Source organism: Melampsora larici-populina (assembly GCF_000204055.1).
Source record: "Melampsora larici-populina 98AG31 unplaced genomic scaffold MELLAscaffold_33, whole genome shotgun sequence".
NCBI lineage: Eukaryota > Fungi > Basidiomycota > Pucciniomycetes > Pucciniales > Melampsoraceae > Melampsora > Melampsora laricis-populina.
The window spans coordinates 439,876-463,164 of NW_006768797.1; the positions used below are offsets into that span (position 1 = coordinate 439,876).

At 40.4% G+C, this 23,289-nt stretch overlaps 2 protein-coding genes across 2 annotated transcripts; one reads left to right on the forward strand and one right to left on the reverse strand.

Annotated features, from left to right (window-relative positions):
- Positions 1 to 973: 973 nt before the first annotated feature.
- MELLADRAFT_89854 (uncharacterized protein) lies at positions 974 to 2,580 on the reverse strand (the record flags this gene model as incomplete). Its single annotated transcript, XM_007412909.1, has 6 exons — positions 974 to 1,188; positions 1,279 to 1,395; positions 1,471 to 1,813; positions 1,924 to 2,162; positions 2,247 to 2,357; positions 2,433 to 2,580. 6 exons carry the CDS (start codon positions 2,578 to 2,580, stop codon positions 974 to 976), a joined length of 1,173 nt encoding a protein of 390 aa, XP_007412971.1.
- Positions 2,581 to 13,216: 10,636 nt separating this feature from the next.
- Positions 13,217 to 14,381, forward strand: MELLADRAFT_89855 (uncharacterized protein; the record flags this gene model as incomplete). Its single annotated transcript, XM_007412812.1, has 4 exons — positions 13,217 to 13,531; positions 13,603 to 13,692; positions 13,746 to 13,910; positions 13,974 to 14,381. The coding sequence occupies 4 exons, from the start codon at positions 13,217 to 13,219 to the stop codon at positions 14,379 to 14,381; spliced, it is 978 nt and encodes a 325-aa protein (XP_007412874.1).
- Positions 14,382 to 23,289: the final 8,908 nt, after the last annotated feature.

The following is a 23,289-nucleotide window of genomic DNA, read 5'->3' on the forward strand; positions in this document are numbered from 1 at the left end:
CTTTTCTTCCGTCCCTTGCCCATGTTCGACCTGGATCGAGAAGCAGAAATCAGACCATCAACGTACGAAAGAAGAGAATTATATAGGTGTCCAAAACTTTGAAGAGCATACGAGGATGATGAGACTTGGGCAAATGAAAAGAGAAGACAACTGACCTTCAAAAACCAGGATCTTTGCGTTACGAGATGCAGAGGGCTATCAATTCAACTCAGAAACGGGGGCAATCGTGGTGATCTTATACCTTTCACTTGTTACATTTAGCTACATGTAAACAAGCAATAGCTGTTGTCAAAACGTGACAACCTCGAGTGTTGGCATCAGCGTAGAACGATGAGTGCCTTTCAGTCTGGCGAATCATCAAGTCCCTTTCTGGAATTTCTTCTTCTCTGAGGGGAAGATGATCTGTTGCCGGCTGACAAAATTTTGATTGCTGACTTCGATACACGATGAGAAATACGTGGTAACTGTTATAAGAACAAGGCAGAATATAGTTCAGAACAGATCAATGATGCTGGTTGCACCTGGAACAACACATGTGTGCCTATAAACATTTGATGACACATACAATCAAGAGGGATTATACTCAGACTTGTAAAAGGGTCTTTTGTAGCAACTCGCGGGATGCAATAGCTAGATAATAATCGTCTTTAAGGCAAGTATATGGGGTAACTATATATGGAATCGAGTGACAGTTGTTCAAATGGACAAACAAAAGGAAAGAGTTAGGAAAGAGAAGAGTGATACGGCCAAAACACAGCATCACTGTTGCTATCACAGATACGTCATCAGCATGATGGAACTTAAGAATGACATTGTTGTATTGGGTGTGCTATTACTTCTAAGGGAATCATAGATTGATTATACATAGAGGTTGGCTTCAAACAAAAGGATAAAATGTAGTTGTAGTGCATGTTGTTTCCATATCACGTGCTCATAAACCTTCAAACTACAGCTACACAATTGTAACCATTTTCTAATCTGAGACAGAACTGCCAGAATCTTCCCCATCTTCAACCAAAAGCAGGCCAGTAATGACTTTGCCGTGCTCATCGATGTCATCACGAGCTGACTGCAATTCGGTCTCTAGTCTTTCAACGTGCGTCTCTAAAAAGTCTAAACGTGTCTGAGTAGTGACCATGATTTGTTTCATGTCTTCGAAATATGCCACACGCTCTTCAAGGGCAGCAACTGTTGTATATCAAAAAAATCATAAAGTTTGGTTATTTTCCACTCGTATTGATTACGCTTAGGATAAGTTGGAATTAGTATGAGAATTACCTTGTTCTTCTTTACTTCTTTGGATTTGAAAGTAGTCTGTTCCCGAAAGTACTGGTAGCTCTGAAGTCGGCTTAATTGAGGGTTTGAAAGGAATTGGATCGATGTTCCTTCCCAATACTAAAAGTGTGGATGATCCAGCATGATTAGGCATCGCCCATGGGAGCAAACAAGAAGAAATATTGTTAGACGTACCGGGCTTTTCACTTTCGAATATATCTAACTCGGGAAATTCCATCAAGTCCATTTCATAGTGATGAGTACTTGGAGTAGCTGGTTTGCCCTCTTCTGACCCAAGAGGAATTAATTGTTCTGCCAAATCCATGGTCTTATCTTCTACACAATTACTTAACGTGTTCAAAGCAGGAAGAACCAGAGGCTCCTGAAGCGCACTTAACTCTTTGATATGTTCGCGCCGATCCTTTATCTCTAGCAGAGAGGTAGATTCCACTTCTGGAGTTGATTTTGAAACGCCTCTACCTGTAGACTTTGGTAGACTGGTACTGGTCGGGCGGTCTGGAATTTGCTGTTGGATTGACTGTAGATAGAACAGGGTTTCAGGATTCACATTACGTGGTATGATTAAGGTTGTGAAAGTGATTCAAGATGATGATGAAAGTACTCATGTGCAAGCTCGTAGGAACTCACCTTCTTCTTTTTTTTTGTCATCATGGTAGACCCACCGTGATCATCAGAAGACACTCGCTTTGCTTTTCGAGCAGGCCCCGTATCCGCAGGATTCGATGTGACTTCAGGTACGAGGTAACATGTGGAGAATGGCGGATCGAAAGAAACATGTTTTCCTTTACGAGGAGGAGGAGTACTTGTAGCGATTGATGTCAAGTCTTGTGGACTCCGACCACTCGTGGAAGGTGAAGGCATACAGTCTGGCAATATCAAATTAAACCTTGTTTTAAGCTTTTTCTCCTATCATCAGGGTGTCATAGACGTAAAGAGAAATGATGACGCACTATGAACCTCCATGCTCCCAAGCACATTTGATTGATCACTTGATTCCTGTTGTTGGCCCTGCAAATCATTGGAGTCCAGGGCTGGATCGTCGCTATCAGGGTTTGGAAAGACTGGTTAAGAAAACAATCCAAATGTTGAAATCTAATAGAATCAGATGCTGTTTTTGAGAGACAGATGAAACAAACAATGCGGCTGCGCCTTCCGCACTCTGGAGGCAAGCTGTGCTCGATTTAGTTTGGAGTGAAGGGTAGTTGTCTTGTCATGTTTGTAAAGCCACTGAGCCATGTCGTGCTTGCTAACACTTGGGTTGCTGGGGTCCAGAACAGTAGACATATTAGATAAATGCGCAGCGCGGTGACACAAGGAGTTGCTTGAAGGTGGCTTTATATAGACAGTCCCATAAGGAGGATGATCAAAAGTGTGAGTGTGATGATCAAGCCGAGCGGCATAAAGACATTCCACTTCATGAGCCTGCCTCGCGGTTTCAATGCTGACTTAAATTCTACATTATAAGTAGATGAACAATATGTCAATATACCAAAGCTTGCTAATTAATCGGACATTCATTTGCTTGTAAGCAGCATAGTCAATACACATATACGTAAACCAATTCGATTTTCGATCTCTTGAGGCATGATGCATAAGCCATGTTTTACTTCTGAATTACAGATAGGGAGAAAAGATTTGAACACGTAGATTATTTATCTTGTAAAGCTTCTTGTGGGAAGCGTAGCCACAAGGATGAATGCAGAATATTGGAAAGAATGTTGATCATGTATTAGATGATAGTGCGCAATAAAGAAGAAAAGAACATAAACGAAGCAAAGAATCGTGATGATTGAATCAAAATTGATACACGAAGTCAAGTGATCAATATTCTAGAAAGGAATACTGAGGCTACAATTTAAATAACTCAGAAGTAAAATCAACAAATGACAGGATTACACACAAACTGCATTCAAAAAAGGTTATAATCATGAGATAGGTGCTCTTGATACGTGATGAATTATCATTACTTCTGAGCAGCAGGAAAACAGAATATGTAGATGACACATAGTTTTCTATGTCAGTCAGAATTTTCTAAACCGTACGGAAAAGATGCACTTTGGTGTAGTGTAAGAGAATTGAATTCGCTTTCCATTGCTTTAATCCAATTTTCTCGTTTGTTACCTTTCATTAGGGACTGGGCGAAGCTCTGCAAAATTGCAATTCAACCGTAGTTGAAAGCGAGTTGCAAACAGCTAAGCCACTGTTCAATCAATATGAAATTTCCTTATTTTTTTTAGTAAGCTTTATGGCACTAAAAAAAATAGGGTGGCGCACAGGCATGACCCTCCCTAAGACAAGCTGTCTATTCAAAATTTCCCCCCCACCTCAGCCAAAAGCCTATGGCAGAACGCTTCTGGATAGCCTGATATACCTTTCACAGGTTGCTCTTGCTCTGGTTTTGGTGAAATCATCTGACAGTCGGGTCTCTTGGGCTTGTAGGAGTAATCCTGACACCTCCTGTTTGCATAAATCGCTTTGGTCGACTTCCAGGGGATTCATGCGCTTATTGAGGTGGCTAAATCCTCTGTTGGTCAAAACCTCGCCCAGTCCCTATTGCCTCAGAGTATGATGGGCAATCCGCACTTCTTTTTGCAGCATATATTGTGAGGTTTCCATAGCGGAGAGGAGGTTTTTGATCACGTGCAGGATATTGAGAGGTAGGATGAGGAATGATTTTTGGTGTTGGTTTGTTTGGAACTGGTGGTTGAGGATTGTTGAGAGGAGTTGTTATCTGGCTGTTGATTTCGTTTTGGTGCTCTGATGTTTTGTCTGAATTTTTGTCAGTGATGTTTGTGTCAGTTGATTTTCCTTCCTTTTCTTGTTCTTGTTCTTTTTCTTTTTCTGTTTCTTTGTTGTTTGATGTTGTATTGATGTTTTGATTCTTTGGTCTTTTTATTTTAATGATCAATTTGTTGTTTACTGCTTTTTGTTTTTGTTTTTCTTGTTCTTTGATTCTTTCTAATTCTTTTGATTTTTGTACTTCTTTTTGATTTTGTATTTCTTCTTCTTTCTCTTTTTCTAATACAAGTTTTAATTCTTTTTCATGCATGATTTGTTTTTGTTTTGCTTGCTCTAATTTGAATTCAAGATCTTTTTGTTGTTTGATCTGTTTTTGTCTTTCTTTCTCTGAGCTTAGTTCTAATTCTTTTTGATATTTGATTTGTTTTGATTTTTCTACTTCTTTTAGTTTTGCTATTTCTATTTGTTTTTGCTTTTCTTTTTCTTTTTCTTGTTCTAATTTTGTTTGTAATTCTTTTTGATGTTCTATCTGTCTTTGTTTTTCTAAATCCAGTGCTTTTTGTTTTTGTTTTTCAATTTCAATCTCTTGTTCTTTTTGTATTCTTTCTTTGTTTTGTTTTTGTCTTTCATTTTCAGCTTCTTTTTCTGATATTGTTTTGGATGCTTCTGAATGTGATATTGGATCTTTAGGAGCATGTATTGATTTTGATAGCGGAATGAGTACTTTGGGAGTGTATTCTATTATGTTTTCACAGTTGGATGGCGGAATTGTTGGGTAATCTGATTCGGAGAATTCGGAGAAATTTGGTGATGTTGGTGTTAGGTGTACAGGGGATAGAAATGGGGAAGAGTTGATAGATACATGGTCATTTTCGAGATTTATGTGCTGTATAGGTGTTTTGTTGGTGTTTCGTGGTATATTTGGAAAAGATAGGCTTGATACAGGCGGAAAGGATGGACTGAAGGAAAGAGAGGTGTGGATGAGATGGAGGGGATATTGTTGATAGTTGAGGAAATCATTTCTTCATTTTTTGATGTGGATACAGCTTCATCATCTTGAGGTTGATCTTCATTTCTTTCCAAGATTATTTGGTGGTCAAGAGGTGGACTCAGAGGGAAATTAAATGTGTTAGTATCTTTATCATCAGTAGTGTTATTGATTTTGTTTTTGAATGGAAATAACCGCTCATTGAATATTACATTACGTGATACAATTATTTTCTTCTTTTTAATGTCCCATAGCCTATATGCTCTTGCTCCTTTTTCATATCCTACATGGAGACATAGACAGGAACATGCAGATAATTTGTTGTATTCAGAGGACTTTAGGAGAGGATACGCAGCACATCCAATTGCTCGAAGGAAATTGTTGTTGACTTTGTGTGCTCTAGAGATACCTGAGTTCCATAGTTCTTGCGGAGTTTCCATGTCGATGGAGGCGTTTGGGGAAACATTAAGAATGAAAGATACTGACATGACAATCTCTCCCCAGAGAAAATTTGGAATGCAGGCATCTATCATTATTGACCTTGTTCTTTCCATCAGGGATCTCCCATATCTTTCAGATACAGAATTCTGCTCAGGAGTTTCTGCAGGTGCTCTCTCAAATGTGATACCCTGCTGTGATAAGTACTGGGAGAATTGGTTTGAGGTGTACTCTCCTCCTTGGTCTGATTTGAAAATAGCAACTTTCTTGTTCTGATATCTTTCAGATTCGTTTATGAAATTTACAAAATGTGTGAATACTTCTGATTTAGAGCGCATGATCTTGATACATGTATATCTAGTGGCATCATCAATAAAAGATACAATATATTTTCCACCACCTATAGAGGGAGTAGGCATAGGTCCTATGACATCACTGTGAATACAAAACAAAGGAGTGTCAGATTTAGGAAAATGAGAAGAAAATGGGAGCCGATGTGCTTTTGATAGAGAGCAAGATTCACAATCGATTTTCTTTGACGTGGATGGGGATACTTTAGATAGTGATCTGTAGTTCAAGTGACCATAACGTCGATGCCAGATGTCAGCGGGGATGGTCGCAGGGGCAGCAAAAAGAGTTTGAGATGGACTTGCCTGTGCCAAGAATAGACCATCTGCTTCTTGACCAGTGATGATGTAGTTTTCGGTCTGATTTTCGAGTATAATGGAAGATTTGTTGCTGGTGAGAGTAGCTCCATTTTTAATCATAGATGAGACTGAGATGATGTTAACTCCAGAATCGGGTATCAAGAGTACATCTTTGATTGCAATAAGTCTACATTTTCCAGACACAGTGGTTCCTTGTATGTAAGCTGTGCCAGCCAGGTTTGCTGAAACTTGTCTTTCATGTCCTCCTATGCCTGATATTTGGACATAAGGAATGGTATGGATATTTGATAATAAGTCTGCACGACTTGCGATATGCGTGTTAGCACCGCTGTCAATCAAGAAACTCGTGCTTTTGTTAGCTTTAGATGATGCATTGTAAGCAGAGTAAGTTATGAAATCGTTCGATTCTTCAACAGCTATGTGAGCAGCAGCCGAGTTTGAAGTAGAAGGATTATTTTGGTTTGAGTTTTTCATTAATGTTTTGTATTGTCGTGCCATTTCTTCCATGGATAAAGAGCCAGATTCTTTGTTTTCATGTTTCTTTTGAGTATGGCATTGCTTGTTTGTGTGTTTTGAATTTGGGTGGATATGACATAGATCTTTTGGTGATTTTCCAACTTTTCTGTTGTCAGTTCGCATAGGTCGTTTAGTCTTTACAGAGTATACTTCTTTGAATTTTTTGTCACTACTGATGTTGGAGCTAGCTTCAAGTTGAAGTCGAGCGCATACATCGCTGGTGGAAATCGTTTTGATGTTTGATAGGAAGTGTTGAATGATGAGACCAAATTCGTTTCGAGGTAAGCTGTTGACTAAGAGTATGGCGTAGATTCTGTCTGATAGTTGAAGGTCCTTATCTCCAGCAGTCATGTCACGGATTTTGCTGTGTAGGTCTTGAATTTTTGCAATGTAATTCGTAATACCGATTGAATTGTCATACTTTAAGCTGAATAGTTCTGTTAAGGTGTTTGCAGTGACAATGCCATTGTCAGAGCTGTGCTGAGATACAAGGGTTTCGAAAGCCTGCTTGGGATCTTCGATGGATTCGATGGATGATAGGTTTGCCGAATCGATGGAATTACGTATCGCGTATAAAACAGCTGCTTGTCTCATGTCAAAACAGAATTTTTCTTGTGGGTTAGATGGACGTTTGATTTCCTCTTTGATGAATTCATATAGTCCGTTCATTTTGAGATAGATCTTCAACTCAGTCTTCCATTCATAGATATTGCCCATGGCTAGTTTGGGAATGGAGGCGATGGCAGAAGTACTGAAGTTGGTATTTCCAGGGTTTGAAGTGGACATATTGTTCTCGATGAGAGGTTCGGTTGGTTTGGTATCGAGATCTTTTGACATGAAGGAAGAGATAAGTATAGAGTTGTAGTTGTAATCTATAGTGCCTTTGATGGATCAAAGGGTAGTGTTTTTAGAATGTAGTGGGCGCATCTAGAGCGCTGAGCTCATAACCTATAAGTGTAAAGTGTCGTGTAACGCGAGTGAAATAGCCGATCCAGCAGATATCACTCGACTGGGAATATATGATGAGATCAAAAGTCTCACAGAGTACTCCGAAGAGTAAGAATATATGTGGATAAATTTGATAGTGATTATTATTATGCTTTACAAGGTACTGGGCGGCCAGCCACCCTCTAGTAGTGGGTGGCCCACCACCCCCTAGCGCAGCTACTGAATTATATCTCCTGTATAATCAAACAACATCACTGTGCCTTCACCACACTTTTCCTCAACCTGCCGGTGTTCAGCCTGGTGTTGCACTGGATAGCCTTGACCGTCTCATCCATTGTCTATGAGTAGCTATGATTTCAGCTCATTTGCTGAAGTCATTGCGCACAACTATTACTCACTCAAGCATGAACCCAAAACTTAGCTTTATTACACCAAGCTTGAATTGAGAAGAATATTCTATGCCCCATTGCATATCATACATGGACCTCATTGTGCTCCGGCAGATCATTTCAAAACTTTTTCACCAAACATGTTACACTATGTACAATATCTCCTGCACCGCACAATTGCTTGTAAATGTTGCCAATGGCCAGGCCCTTTTAGAAATGTCTAACAAAACATCTTTCAAAGCAAATTCTAATTAGTTAACTCATTATAATGAGTCAATATTCAAAGGAAGAGAAGTGTATTAGGGAGAGTAGTGGAATTAAGAAGGAACATAAAAGCTCATATTCCTTGGGAAGAGCTGTGCTTAGCTCACATCCTTTGTAAAGAGAAGCGGTGGATATGAACAATTTTGCATATGAACAACAGTTTGCTAGCTTGCATTTGTAAAGAATATCAGTGGAATTGAATAAACTTGTAGCTCGCATTCTGAACTTCAGAAGAGCAACAGACAATCAATTTCCCCAATTATGGGAATTTGAAAGAATTTGGATATCTAAGAATAAGGGTTCAAGAATAACTGATATGATTAAAGACCATGACTTATCAACTAATTATTTTTAGGATTAACAATCTCTTCAACAGATGAATCTGGTTCACTTTCTTTATATTCTCCAAAAACCAAGTTGTCCAGTAAGTTGGAGCATTCAAACTCCAGTGAGACACTGAGTGAGAGCACGTCAAGGCGTAGTCTGGCCTCATTGGTAGGCTTTGGCCCTTATAAACATACAGTGTTGTACAATGAAGGCCAATGGAAGAGAGGTTAGTTGCTCTTGGTTGCTCTTAAAGTCTTGAGTCCAACTGAAGCATGTGTTCTATTTCTTTCAAACAGGTGGATTTCTTGATGATGATTGTTGAGGGATATTTTGGGGTCTAGTTTACAGTGCTATTGGACCAGAAAGTTGGTTCATCATCATGATACATATAGCATCAACAACTTGTCAGTAGTTGTTATTAAGAACTCTAGAACACAAAAACTATGTTACAGATGTGGTGTCTATGAATTTCATGTCAGAACAATCTGGAGTTAAATTGGGAACAGTGAGGAACAGTGGTCATATTGTTTTGCAATATTGAAAGAATAAAAATGGTTTTTATTTCAATAACATCATATATGATTCTCATAATGTGACAACTAATTATGAGCCTGAATTTGTGGATTTTCGGACAACTAGTTTAGCAATAGGAGTCTAAGATCGAATTAAGATTAAGCCAATAGCGAGATAGAGCTGAAACCCAGGAATGAATCAAAGACAACAGAGACCAAACACAGGAAGGCAGAATTGAATTAAATGATTGACAAGAATTAATGGATCATGATCAAATAACAATCAACAGAGCATGACAGTGAGAAGTGAATTGGGTTGATGATACTGGATTGGATAATCTAGAATTGAATAAAAATAACCATGAGCGAGTGGGAATTGACCAAATCAAAGATATCTCAAAATGAAGATATGAGAAACATAACATAAAAGATGAGAGTCACAAATCGAATGGATTTATGATTCCAAAATTGAATTAAGATCGCGAACGATTGAAGGATAGTTGAGAATTGCATGAATTTAAACCAATTTTGAGCCAATGAGAGGTAGAATTGAGATTGCAAATGATTAACAAGAAGATCACAAACGATTAAAGGATATGTATTCAAGAATCGAATGATATTGAACTTACTTTGAGCAACTGAGATTTGTCAGGAATCTGGAGGACTGGCGGATGCTGGATATCGTGGATACAAACCAAAGTGGATGTACAGACTTGGAACGTCCGCTGCTTTTCGCAGAAGGTTGAGCTGTACCTACATACCAGCATGAAGTCAATTTTTTGTTTGGCAGTACCCATTTTCTTGGTGTGTTGGTTAATTTTTGAGACACCTTTGCTATATATTTCAATCGTAGAGTGAAATGATGGAAAAGGATGAAATGTGATTTAAATGAACAATTGTTCTACTTGAAAACAATTCAGCCCGATAATATGCAAATTGGAACGATTATCCTACTCAGGATCAACCTCAATAGACACATTGAAAAAAACCGATGAGAAACAATCATTCTACTCGGAATCGATTAAAATAAAAAAAGGTGAAATACAATAAGTAAAATACTGAATAAGGTACTTTGAACAATGGTTTTGGGCGTGATCAATTAACAAAACGTTAAGTGACATGAATGTTTGATTCAAAAGATTCTCATACTCAGAATCGAAAGGGAGATAGGAAAGAAGATGGCGTATGGAAGAGGATGGTGAGAGCAGAGCGCTTATATAGAGGAGAAGAAAGTACGTACTTGTGATGTCAGCGCGAAACATACTGGAGAGACTGGTGGTGCGAGATGATTCCAGACCGCTTGATGGCCTGGGTAATTAGGTGGTGGTAAGTCATGCAGATGGACCCTACTTGACCAAGGCACGGGGAAGGGTGTCCAAGTGGTCTACAAGACCAGGATCTAAGGGCCTCGAGCAGGCTAACCAGTAGTGGTGGTAGCTGCTGGTTAGTTTTTGTGAAGTTGATTGAAGATTTGTGGGTGAAACAGCGTGAGAGTAACAACTGCAAGCGAGTCAAACAAAAGAAAAGGCGGCGAGTTGCCTCAAAAAGTTTCAAACATTACATGACGGCAGGAGAGAGTGAGAGCAAGAGAAAAACTAAGGCTAAGGCAGACCAGCCAGCCAGCGCTAGGAACTTCTGAGCCCTGGCTGCCTGGTCTGCCGAAGCAAAGAGGAGTTTTGGGATGATGGTATTATGTATAGGATACACTGCCAGCATTAAATAGGTTCCCTGGTCGGAACATGACCTAGGCTGGGAATATCATTGAGAGAAGAATGGAGCATCAAATCATCTCGCACTGCACATCTGAGCCATAAAGCATACACTACATATGTGCAAACATCTGAGTAAATCCTTAGCTATCAGCTACATACAGGTCCGCTCAGTTATCTGCTCATCTAGATAAGAAAATCATGTGTAATACATGCTGTAACTTTGTTCAGATTGAGACACACATTTCAAAATATTGACTACATATATCACAATGGCTACTCAGGCAATATTCATGGAACTCATGTGTAACAGTAGCAGAATGGGAATCTGATCACTAGGACCCATATTCCCATCTGTGAACCTCTTTAATGCTGGAAGTGATAGGTAAAGGGAATTAGAGGGTTTGGATAGGTAGGGAAGTAGAGAAGTCGTATGCGTCAGTATAGGGGATAGAGGTGAGCATAGAGACAGGGTATATAATTAAGGCTGAGGCAGGGAAACAGTTGGGAAGAACATTTCTTTAAGTACAGCCGTTTGCAGTTTTGATGAACTTGCGACGAAAGATGAGCGAATGTTGAGTTGAACATTCATTGAATTTATATTGAATAAATTTCGAATGAAAAAAACCAAAACCCATAGTGATCACATAAGCAGCTCAATCGCCCTATTTTTTGCTTTTGATCTTGAGCGAGTTCCACTTTGACCAATTCAATGATCAATTCTTACTTTGATCACTCAAGATGAACGCCAACTCTCATCTCAATACCGCTCAATTTATTGATGATGATTCACTTGACAACTTACCAGCCTTTGATGAAGTTGAGCTGATGCAACCTGGAGCATCCTCAAACAACAGTCCAGATGGTAAGACATAACACACTCTCTTACTTTTATTAAGCAATTGCAATATACGCTGATACTGTGTATTTTAATTGGATCCCACTATTTAGAGCCCCCTCGGCTGATATCCGGAGCCCCCCGGGTTTTCACCAAAACCCGCGTGACCCGTTGATACCCCGCTTTTTTTAGCCTATATAATGCATGTTCGGACCTCGAGGGCTCATCAAGGGCTCCCTAATAGGGCACAAAATCACGGATGAGCCCCTTTTGGATCATCAATTAACGTATTTGGAGCCCCTTCATATATATGGGGCAACAAATATGATGAAAACAAATGCAAGGGCTCCCAAATTGTTTGGCACCCGGACCGACCGCTGCATGACGGACAACATTGGCCCTTCAAGTGCCCAGCAATACGCTTACATATAGAAGTTCCCATCTCTCCCTCACACTCACTTTCCATGTCCGATTTTCTTATCACTTAATCACAACTTTAAACAACCAAACCCTAATAACCCAGTTCATACCTCTACCGTTCTTACGTTTGAAGTCGTGTTCAGAGTTCATCAATACCTATATATCTTGCTATTTCTCTATCTTTTGACCTCTTGGTGTTTGATTGATATTTATATAAGTTTTGATGTGTTTGATTTGGTTTACCATCATCTTGAATTCAGATATAAATTGTTGATGATTGAGTATTAATTGAGTTTAATCAACTTGACTATGAATCAGAATATGATGGGATCGAACTCGATCCCATCTTTTCAATGTTCTCCTTCTGATCCCATCAAGTTTCCACCACCACCACCACCATCCATTACCTTTTCACCCAATCAATTCGATCAATTGAATTATTCACCTGGCAATACTTCTACTACTACTACTACAACTGATCACCATTTAATCTTAGCTAGCACTCCCAAAAGTTTACTCAATCATCCTTCTAACATTACTGACAATTTGATCGAGAGTAGTAGTTCTTCTCATCTTCCTAGTCATGAACCTTCAATTAATTTCCCTTCTCCTTTTCATCATGAAGATCAAAAACAACCATGTCGGGCTCCTAAAGATACATGTTGTACGTATTGTCAAGGCTTGTTTACCTCTAGAGGTGACAAACTTCACAAACAATGTTGTCTTCGCAAGAAAGAAGCGCGGTCTTTTGGCCGTTTGATTGAGAGAGCGAGGCTTGCTCCATGGTGACCATCTCATCAATTCAATGTTTATTAATTAATATCATGGGTGGGCACATGATGAGGATAGATAAATGATGAGATTAAATAAAAAAATGGAGCCCCTCGTGGAGCCCCTTCTTGGAAATGGGGCGCCTGATTTATTTGTAGCCTCGGGTCCGACCCGAAAGAGGGCTTCGGATACTGCTCCGAGGGCTCTAAATAGTGGGGTCCTTTTAATTACAATTCAATCCTTACCCCGCACACTGTAATAGTTATTGAGGTTCTCGTAATAGTTGATGTTTGGATCGAACGACCTCCACAGCCTGTACTCAGAAGGACCAAGAAAGTCGCTGCGGCTCCTAAGGTAGACTGGGACGCTTTGAACTCGGTCAAAGACAAGAGAATGATCAATCGTACCTTCAAGGTGGATCCGATAACCTGGACATGGGAAGACTGTAGGACTCAGGTTTCAGCAGTCGCTGAGCGATTCCTCCCCCTTGTTTCTAGCCATTTACTCACTGGTAAAAACAAGGGTTTGATCTCGTGGGTAGGTAGCGTGAAATACAACCGAAAGAACATTCGAACAGTTGATATCACTCAAGAAGAAGGCTGGGTCATGTTTCATTCACTTGTCAACAACAAGGAACCCATGATAGCCGGGGTCTCTATTAGTATTACAATGGAAAACCCTCGTGCTGCTGCAAAGGCCTTACAAAATGTAACAGGTCTCCTTCATCATCTTATCATCATATCCAACTAATCATGTTTCTGAACGTATTCCCTTTCCAGCAAGCCAACATGACTCAGAGCTTGATAATGCAACAGAATATCCCTGGACTCGCGGAACCTGGGGCTTCCCGGAGGCCACAAGATATCGAGGTAAGGGAATCCCGAGTGTGTCTGATATTCTCTCACTGATTGATTACACTCAGCCGCTTTCCGTTCAAGGGCAATTACAACAGGTTATAGGCAAGCTTCGAACCTTACATGCAAAGCACAGTGGTGCGGGTGATGGTGCGATATATCAAGATCCCACCAACACTTTGAAGACGTTACGACTCACCAATATTCTTCTCACGATCTGGGCAAGATCGATTGTGAGTGTTATTCAAATTTATATGATCATTTCAATTCGCTAATCATTCATTTCAAATCATTAGATCAAGGGGGATGTTGGTGTTGATCTAGTCACCCCTCCTAAAACCAAACTCTTTGTTTGTACAGTTGGAGGTGGTGAACCTCCTCCAACTCAATCGACCTCGATTGATCCAACACCGAGTACTTCAGCGATAAGCATAGCCCCATCAACTTCTGGACCATTTGATCTCAATGACCGTGGAGTTGCAACCCCCCCATTCGAACACTTCCTTGACTTCGCCAAAATTTCACCTGCAAATCCAGCTCACCAACTCGTTCGAGATCTTGGTTATGAGACTTGGAGAGCTTTTGAAGCCAGTGAATTTATGAACATCGAAGCTCTGAGAAACGATGGTTTGAAAGTTGGGACAGCCCATGGATTGATCAGTAAAGCGAAGGTTTACAGACAACATTATCACCAGTCTAATTAGAGTGCTCGTTCAAAATGTATAATATGCATCGTGTTAAAATTTCATTATAAAAAGTGTTGATACAAATGATTTAAAGTCTGTAAAATGCAAAGTCAAACGATTCTTTCATTTCACCATGTGTCTTAAGCAAATGAATAACACATTTCTTCACTCCAATGAAAGAAACAATGAGATTTAAATGTTAAAGATATCCAGATCCCTTGTAAAGCTCTCTCATCAATTGTACAGTGACAGAAAACATGATTTCAATGTAGATCCGCTCGATCTCTTCTTCCTGGGTCAAGTCGTCTCGATTCAACTCCTGAGAACAAATGAAGTGATTTTTGATAACAGAAAAACACTTCTCGATCGGATTCATAAAAGGGCTATAGGCGGGTAGATAGACAAGGATAACATCTTGATCAAAGCAGATAGCTCCAGTCTCAGGACCCATGTGGATTGGGCAGTTATCCATGACAAGAACTGAGTTCTTCTGTGGCCAAGGGTTCATCATGGGCATCTGAAAAGATCAAACAGTCAGCTCGGTCGATAAAAAAGCAAGTAAAACACTCACCAATTGTACCCGAAGGAACTCTTCAAAATCGACCCGCCAAGGCCCTCCTTCCATCACTTGTAGAGCCAAGCAGCCATCGAGCGAGACAGCTGTAAGTGCAGTATAGTGTGTCCCCACTAAAGTTCTCTCCATTCGATCCGTTCGCTCGCCTATAGGAGCCCACCCCATTTCTCGATACATATCTCGCTTGTTTATACCTGTTTCATCTAACACAAAAGAGTCAAAGATGTTAGAATGAAACTCAGGAAGATAAAGTGAGAAAACTCACCAAGAAAAACCAATCAATCAGCCGGTATCTCCGACACATACTCAATGTAATTACCCAGATCAATCAGATCATGATTGGAATTTATAGTCCGGCAGACTTTCCGAGTTAAGCCAAGGCTTTTCTTCATCTCGCGCGAAATCGTTGCTGTGGAGATGGATGTTGCAGTTTCTTCCAACAATTCTAAAGCCAACTCATCCTGATAAATTGTCGGATCGGTTTCTATCAAATGAGCTAGCAAAGTGCGCTCATGAAGATCGAGCAAGCGAGGAGCTCCAAGGACTTCGTAGGTGTCTGGGTTCTTAATAACTGCACCAGTTTCTTCAAATAAACCCTTCCATCTTTTTAAGCTTGAGAGAGAGATATTTAAGCCGCTGAGTCCCTGAATTTCTTCATGAGTTTTGCCTTGTCGCATCCATTGAACCGCCATGTACTTGACTTGTGGATGATAATATCGGCCATTTCCGCCACGTGCACCAATTGCCATTGTTGAGCTGGGAGAGCTTGTACCTTAAGAATTGTTTTCTAAAGTAGCAATTGGTGGGAGACATGGTGATCAAAAATAGGGCGATTGAGCTGCTTATGTGATCACTATGGGTTTTGGTTTTTTTCATTCGAAATTTATTCAATATAAATTCGATGAATGTTCGACTCAACATTCGCTGATCTTTCGTCGCAAGTTCATCAAAACTGCAAACGGCTGTATATAGATGATAAAACACGAACTAAATACATTATATACAATAGATTCTGGACTGAGGAAAAGGGTCAGAAACAGATTCTTACAAATGAGCTTGAGGAAGACTCAGCATTTGAGCATCAAGTCTGAGTACTGAATACTGAAAGGAAGTGTTGAGTATCTGTGATACATACTTAGGTATCAACAACATCACAGGCAAACTTAACCATGGAAGTCTCACTCTGGAGTCTGGACCTAACCACCAACTCCAGGGAGGGACTTACGCGTAAAGTCAAAATCCTGGTGTGGAATCGGACGGGGCATTTCTTCAAATTCTAAGAATCCCTTTCCTTGTCCGTTTCAATTTTGAAGTGCCCTTGACGTTATAACAAAAGTATACATAACACATCAATGTCATCTTTAATATGCCGCTCTTGGCTTCTCAATGACTCAATGTAACAATAAGTTATCCAAAAAAAGGTGTTTGGGGCCAAACAGACCCAGACAACTTTGAAATGCTGCGCGTCAAAAACTCTGGGGTCCAAGTCAAAATCCTGAAGATTAAACAGCACTTTGTGCTTAGCCAAGTGGCCTAATGATAATGCATTTAAGATTAATCCTCATAATCACTCTCTTTCCCCTATAATTATTCACCGAACAGGTCTGGTGTTCTATTGCTGATTTGAGTCTACTATGGCTAGATCAATGAGATCACTTACGGTCCAACTTGATTTCACCAAGGTGGACCGTGGATTCTCAGCTCGAGATCCTCTATCTAAATCAAACAACAAGTGGAGAATTTATTCATTTATTCATTTAGTTAGTTAGTTAGTTTCTAACCAGCCTGAATAAAATGAGCTTAGACAAGCTCCCACCTAACCCCTTATATAGTCTGGCCAGACCAAGGGTTCATTCCCAGAAAGGTATATAAGATATCTGATCCTCTTGAGGAGCTTTTTGATCAAACATTGTGACATGGCTCCTTTGCCATGCCAATCATGTCAATACACTTTGAGCTCTTGATTCCAGGGGTCAGGTAGAGTGAGCAGAAACTGCAACACTGTCAAATCCTGAGATTGGATGTAGTTTAAGATATTCAAAGTACAGAGTGGTAAGACTTGGGGTTGCGGTAAGGTTTTTGCTTGGGTGGGGTTTGATTGATTAAGCAAAGATATAAATGACAGGACTGTCAAGCCTTCAGCTTCAATAGTGTCCAAGACCCTGGAAACCAAGTTTCACTGTGGGTCAGATGGTGGCATGTTGTTCTGATCCATGTTCATCTAAAGAAGTTGGTTTGCATAATGTATATATATATATGTATAGTGTCACTGCATTTGCCCAACGTTACATGAAACGTGTCCTTGGGCCAACAGCCGGAGTCTAAATGTGTGCTCATTGACGTGACCAACACCCAATGTAGAACAACCAGGGGTTTGGTTTGCATAAATGGTGAGAGACAGTCTGAATGTGACCACAATAGCCACTAGCCCGTGCTTATCTAGAACAACCAGGGGCTTGGTTTTGAAATGAGGCATGAATGGAAATACAGACGGTCAAGACCGCTAAAAGTTCAAGCTTGAGACAATGCAGTACCCTCGTTTGATGATGGATCCTTCTAGCGGGCGGTGTCAAAATTCAGGACACAGAATTGACTGTTATGAATGGATCATGATGACAGTACTTCTCATTAATATGGTATCAAACTCTTCCAATTCTACACATCAATCTTGCCTAATCCTACAAATTAACCCTGTAAATTCCTCCACTGCCTTTTTAATCCAAAAAAAAATAATTGTAAAAGTGTTTACAAAAGCATGTCAACACCTCCTACCACTGTAACTCATACAATTTAGATATGTGAATATATAAACAAACTAGGTTGGTCACCCAAGGAATGCATGATGGCATTATTCTCTTCCAATAATACAGACATAGTGGAACACCAATACCAAATGAAGGTGGGCTTGTGTTTGAGGTAAAAATGCTCAATCATTAAAAACTTTGGTAAATTGACTTCATCAAGCAAAACTGGGAGAGACAACTGGGCAACTTTGATGTTGGATGAAGTAAGTTGGCCTTCCAGTTATATATAATTGTGGCCCGGTCAATTCAACCTTTTGATATGATCAGGCTGGAGCTCATACCACGTGGAATTGTGTGAAAACCCTATGGGCTCTTCATTGGGGTAAACCAGAAAACAGTGAGTACACTGTCACAGGTGTTTGGTATTTGACTTTCTTGCTAGGCCTAGAGTATAAGAAGCCTGTTGTGTCACAGGATTTCAACACAATAATGTGATCTTGTCAAACTGTACTTAAAGCAAATCTAGTATTTGCACTTGGTTCAGTCAATCTTATATGACTTGTTCTTTCAGATTGAACAAGAGCAAATACTGATGTGTTAATGTCCTTACATATCAAAGTGATCAAGTCTGCCAAAGGCCTCAATCTGACCAAAGTGTGTGGGTGTGATCAACGCTGCCACGATACGATACTCGGTATAGTATCGAGGATACCCGGTAAAGTATCTTTTTCAAGATACTGTCTCAAACACATATCGGTACAGTATAGCCCAATAGGATACGATACTGGATACCGTATTGAATTCCAAGATACTGTTCCCGGCCGGTTTGGGTACAGTATCCTTGATACTAGGTATGATACCGATACGTATCTAGTATCAGTGTTTTTGACGATACCATTACGATACTGATAAAGTATCGCGTATCTTAAACGATACTGGTAAGATATTGAGTATCTTTACACGATACTGGAAAAGTATTGTGTATCTTTGACAATACTATTATAGTATCGAGTATCTTTGGACGATACTGGACAAGTATCGCGCTGTATCACGTATCCCAGTTGCTTTTGTGCTAAATAAGATACTGAAAGGTACTGAAAGATACCGGGATACTATCCAGGACCCCAACCGGTAAAGTATCGGCCTCCGCGGTACTATACTGGATATGGTATCGGATCCCAGGATACCATGTCAGGACCCAGCAAGTACAGTATCGCCGATACCGATACTGAGTATCGGGGGTAGGATACTGCAAAAAAGATACGATACCGATAATTTACTATGATTAGTAAAGTAAAGGTGGCAGCGTTGGTGTGATGAGCTTTTTGCACAGGTATGGTCAGAGTACTTTGAGTTCTCCACTGTACAAAGAGCCAAAAAAGGTACTGACCACACTAAGTAAAACTTGATGTTAGCATGGTTACTTTGCCACGGTGGTTGAGGCACATGATTTGAGCCATGCAGGGGAGATAGGCCGCCTAATGGCAATCTGGAAACGCTGGGCAATAATGGCACAAGTAATGCCAGGAATGTCGCATTATTGCTGTTACATACCACAAATAGCAATGCTACTGGAGGAAGACTTACCAAAGGAATTAGCCCATGTGACTAAACATTCACTGCTATTACCATCCAACAAACATAATGGACATTGGCTTGCTCTGGAAAAATTCTTGGAAGTGCATATATTCTGGCTAAAACATCATTCACAGGGGCAAAAATTGATGCTCACAACTATGTGAGTGTTGAAATTTTCTTGTTTTGTTCCCATTTGTTTCCCATTTGTTTCCAATTTGTTTCCCATTTGTTTCCCATTTGTTTCCCTTTTCTTTCTGTTTGTCAGCTGATTACGTGATCATCAGGAACTGAGCAGACAAACTAAGCCTTCCTCAGCATTTATTCCTGAGCAAAGAAGTCTGAGGAAGGGCTGATCCATCTGCTCAGCTGATCCTGAGCGGAATTCCCTGGTTCAGTAAGCTCCAAGGGATGCCACCAATGTATAGCTTAGGGGCTGAGCTGAACTGAGTATTCCCTTAGCTAAGTCTCTGAAGTATCCCCCAGATGGATCACAGAGCGCCAAGCTTGCCTCAAGCTTCATGGCTCCGGAATGAAGCCTGAGGCCCGTCTGCTCGTTCAACTGAGCTGCTCAGTTATTCCTCAGGGGAATCCCTGAGATCAGGAGGGTCCGGAGGATTTCACTGCTCATTGGATGAGGGGCTGCTCAGTTATTCCTCAGGGGCATCCCTGAGATCAGGAGGATCCGGAGGATTTCACTGCTCATTGGATGAGGGGCTGCTCAGTTATTCCTCAGGGGCATCCCTGAGATCAGGAGGATCTGGAGGATTTCACTGCTCATTGGATGAGGGCCTGCTCAGCTAGTCCTCAGGGGCATTCCTGGCCGGATCAGAAGGATCCAAAGGATGTCACTGAGTATTGGCTGAGGGGCTGCTCAGGTGATCTCAGCCCCTCAGTGTGAAAAACTTTATCCGGGGATATCACTGAGGATTAGCTGAGCAATGAGCAGATGGGATGACGCTTTTATCAGGCTTCATTCCTTAGCAAGGAAGTCTGAGAAAAGTCCGGCCCATCAGTGATCCAGTCAGGGGATGCTACTGAGTATTTGCTGAGCATCTCAAATGGGACGCCCCTGGGCAGGCTTCTTCACTGAAAAATGAAGCCTCAGGAAGGTATAGTTCATGTGCTCATCTTCATTTTGAACAAATTGCTGAGTATTCAGTGCCTCATGAGCTGATCCTGATTACTCATTGGGAATCAGTTATTGCTCATCCAAGATGGAAATGAGCCTTCTCAATAAATGTCAAGTAAAATATGAGAACCACAGGATGATCACCTGAACACAAACAAGATTGTGAATTGAATCAATCTGAAAGAAAATGAATCTTTTTTGGAGAATTCCAAAAAGTCTACAACGCTCACATGTATGTGAGTATCTATTTTGGCCCCTGTGATTATAATACAATGGTCAGTGCAAATGTTCAGTTTATCTGAAGATCATGTGAAGCACTCAATTCCAATATAAAGCTCTTAAATGCCATCTCTTACTAGGGCAGTGAAACAGACCTGCAGAACGTGACTTATTGGCTCTCAGGACTTATTGCTTGGGTTAGACAATGTAACAAATTTCATTGCATAATATTTTTTGTTGGCTGACATACATTCATTTTTGTTGTTGATGTTGATTACAATTATGAAAGTTGATGCTGCTATATAATCAAATTGGAAGCAGGCCATAAAATTGTCTTCCAGGGGAATCTTAACATTATTACTCAGGCTTTGATGGACTTATTCCTGTCTTATGTGAATCAAAGATTGGCAAATAACAGCTCCACACAACCTCCAGCACAGGTAAAGAACGCATGCCAAACCAGATTGTGTAATATGCTCAAAGCAATCTGGGCTGACAAAGACACAGGTCAATCTTTGCAATTTTGTTGTGGTGTGAAGGATGTGTTATTGTTGTGATTGAATGACAAGACCCTAATTGATGATGGACACTGTAATCAAACAGATAGCACAGTGTTTGTAATATTTATATCCAAATTCTAGTACTCCATGTACTAGGTAAACCATTCATTAGTCAGTTACCTGCAATTTCACCCTGGTTTTTGTATGATTGGCCTCAAGTGGATCTTCTGCCGCGCACTTATCTTTCTTTTTGTTTTTGGTGTCTTTCTTCTTGGACTCTTTCAAAGCAGCTTGCTCTTTATCTTTTTCATGTAAATCTTTGGCTGCCTTCCGGTTTGCATTGGTTCATGCTTTCCCTTTGACAGATTGAGGTATCTTTGGTGTTCCATGAGAACAACACACCTTTTTACGTTTGAGCCACAGTGTCTGCCATAATTTCAACCGGTTGGAATTCATCTTGCCACTGGGTGAAAGCATTGAACAGACAGTTGAATTGACCAGGTATGATTTCACTAGCCAACACTATAGCCAAACCGCTAGGTTGGGTGACCATGTTGATGTGCTTTGCAACATCCCATGCAAACTCTGGTGGAAACTAATTCAGTGGGCCCAAATCTGACGGCTCAGTAAAAATCAAGTAGAATTTTTTTTTGAACACTTGTTACAACTGTGTGACTAGGGCTTTAAGCAGTGGGGTATTTCAAATAGGGTTGTCTTTCCCACAGGGCAGTGCAAATGGCCTACGTTCCACCGGTGGTGGTGGTGGTGGTAGCTGAGGAAGCTTGTTGATCAGGTGTATGAGTTCTGTCTCACTCATCTCCAGAGCGCTGTCAAAGTTGTCAGAGGTCAGTGCGCGGTGAGCGGGCTTTGGCCTCTGCTGGGAGGCAGTTTGAGCAGTCACAGGGTTGCATGTGGACTTTGAACTGTTGTTTGACATTGCCAACAACATTCTTGTCGGCTTCTTGTCGGCTGTGTCAAGTGGAATATACCCATGACTGATCAGACCTGTCAGTATAGCACAAGGATGATTGTATGTTGATATGACATATAGACTCACCTGAGATCAACTGCCAGAGCCACACACAGGCACGCGAGTGTTATTGCTAGCGCATCCATGCACTCATTGTCAATTTGGTCAGCCGGTGTTTTCCATTTTTTACTTTAGATGTAAGTCCCTTGCTGGAGTGGTGATTAGGCCCAGCAAAGGACTTAGTTAAGTTTGCAAAAACAGCTTGTACAACAATCCCAGAGCCTATCTGAGTACTGTAGGCTGTGTTCAAGACCTGCTGGGACTTAATTACGAAAGAAAAAAGAGCACAAAATTTGTTGAAAATGTTAAAAAAAGTTTTATGGAGAGGCAACCAAACCAGGAACGGCTGTAAAGGAAACAAAGAAAAGCAGTCCTTTGGATCCGTTTTTTCTTTGGTTAATGGAAAATTTGGGATTATAGTCATCAAGGATTGCAATTCACAAGGTTTGGATTTGGGAGTGGTTGTATGCGTCAAGTATTTCATGATGAGAGATACTTCAGACTCTTATAACGTGTATACCACTCATGATGACACTCAACGGTATTCAAGTTTCTCAAGATGAGAGTTAATCATATCCAAATTCTAATATAAATATTACATGAGCTGATTAGCTTGCGCATTCTTATTTACTTGGAAGGGATCTTTTGGTCTCACATCACTTTAAACTGATCACCGACTTTGATTGAATGAACCCCAATTCTTCAATCTTTGTTCTTATACATATTAGCGGTGTACAAACCTACAACCCAACATGAAAACCCATGAAAAAAACCCATGAAAACCCAACTTCTTCATGGGTTTTTCTGACGGGTTTTTTTCATGGGTTGCCCTGGAAAGGTTTGAACGCCCCAACTCCTAAAACATGTCTTGAAAGTTGAGTCACAGGCCACACGCTGCTCTTGTCATCACTTGAGGCCTTAACTTTACTCCACATCTCTCTTTTTTGCATCCAGCTCAACCACCGCGCTTTTTGTATCGATAAAGGTTTTTCTTGATTTGAATCTCACACTACTTCAAGGAAATTTTAGTTTTGAAAGTTTCATCTCTTTTTGTTTGAAATAAAACGATATCTTGTGCTTTTTTGAAACAAAACGATCTCGTTTGCATTTGACTGAAAACAATATCTTCGCTTTAGAAGTATCATCTCAAAG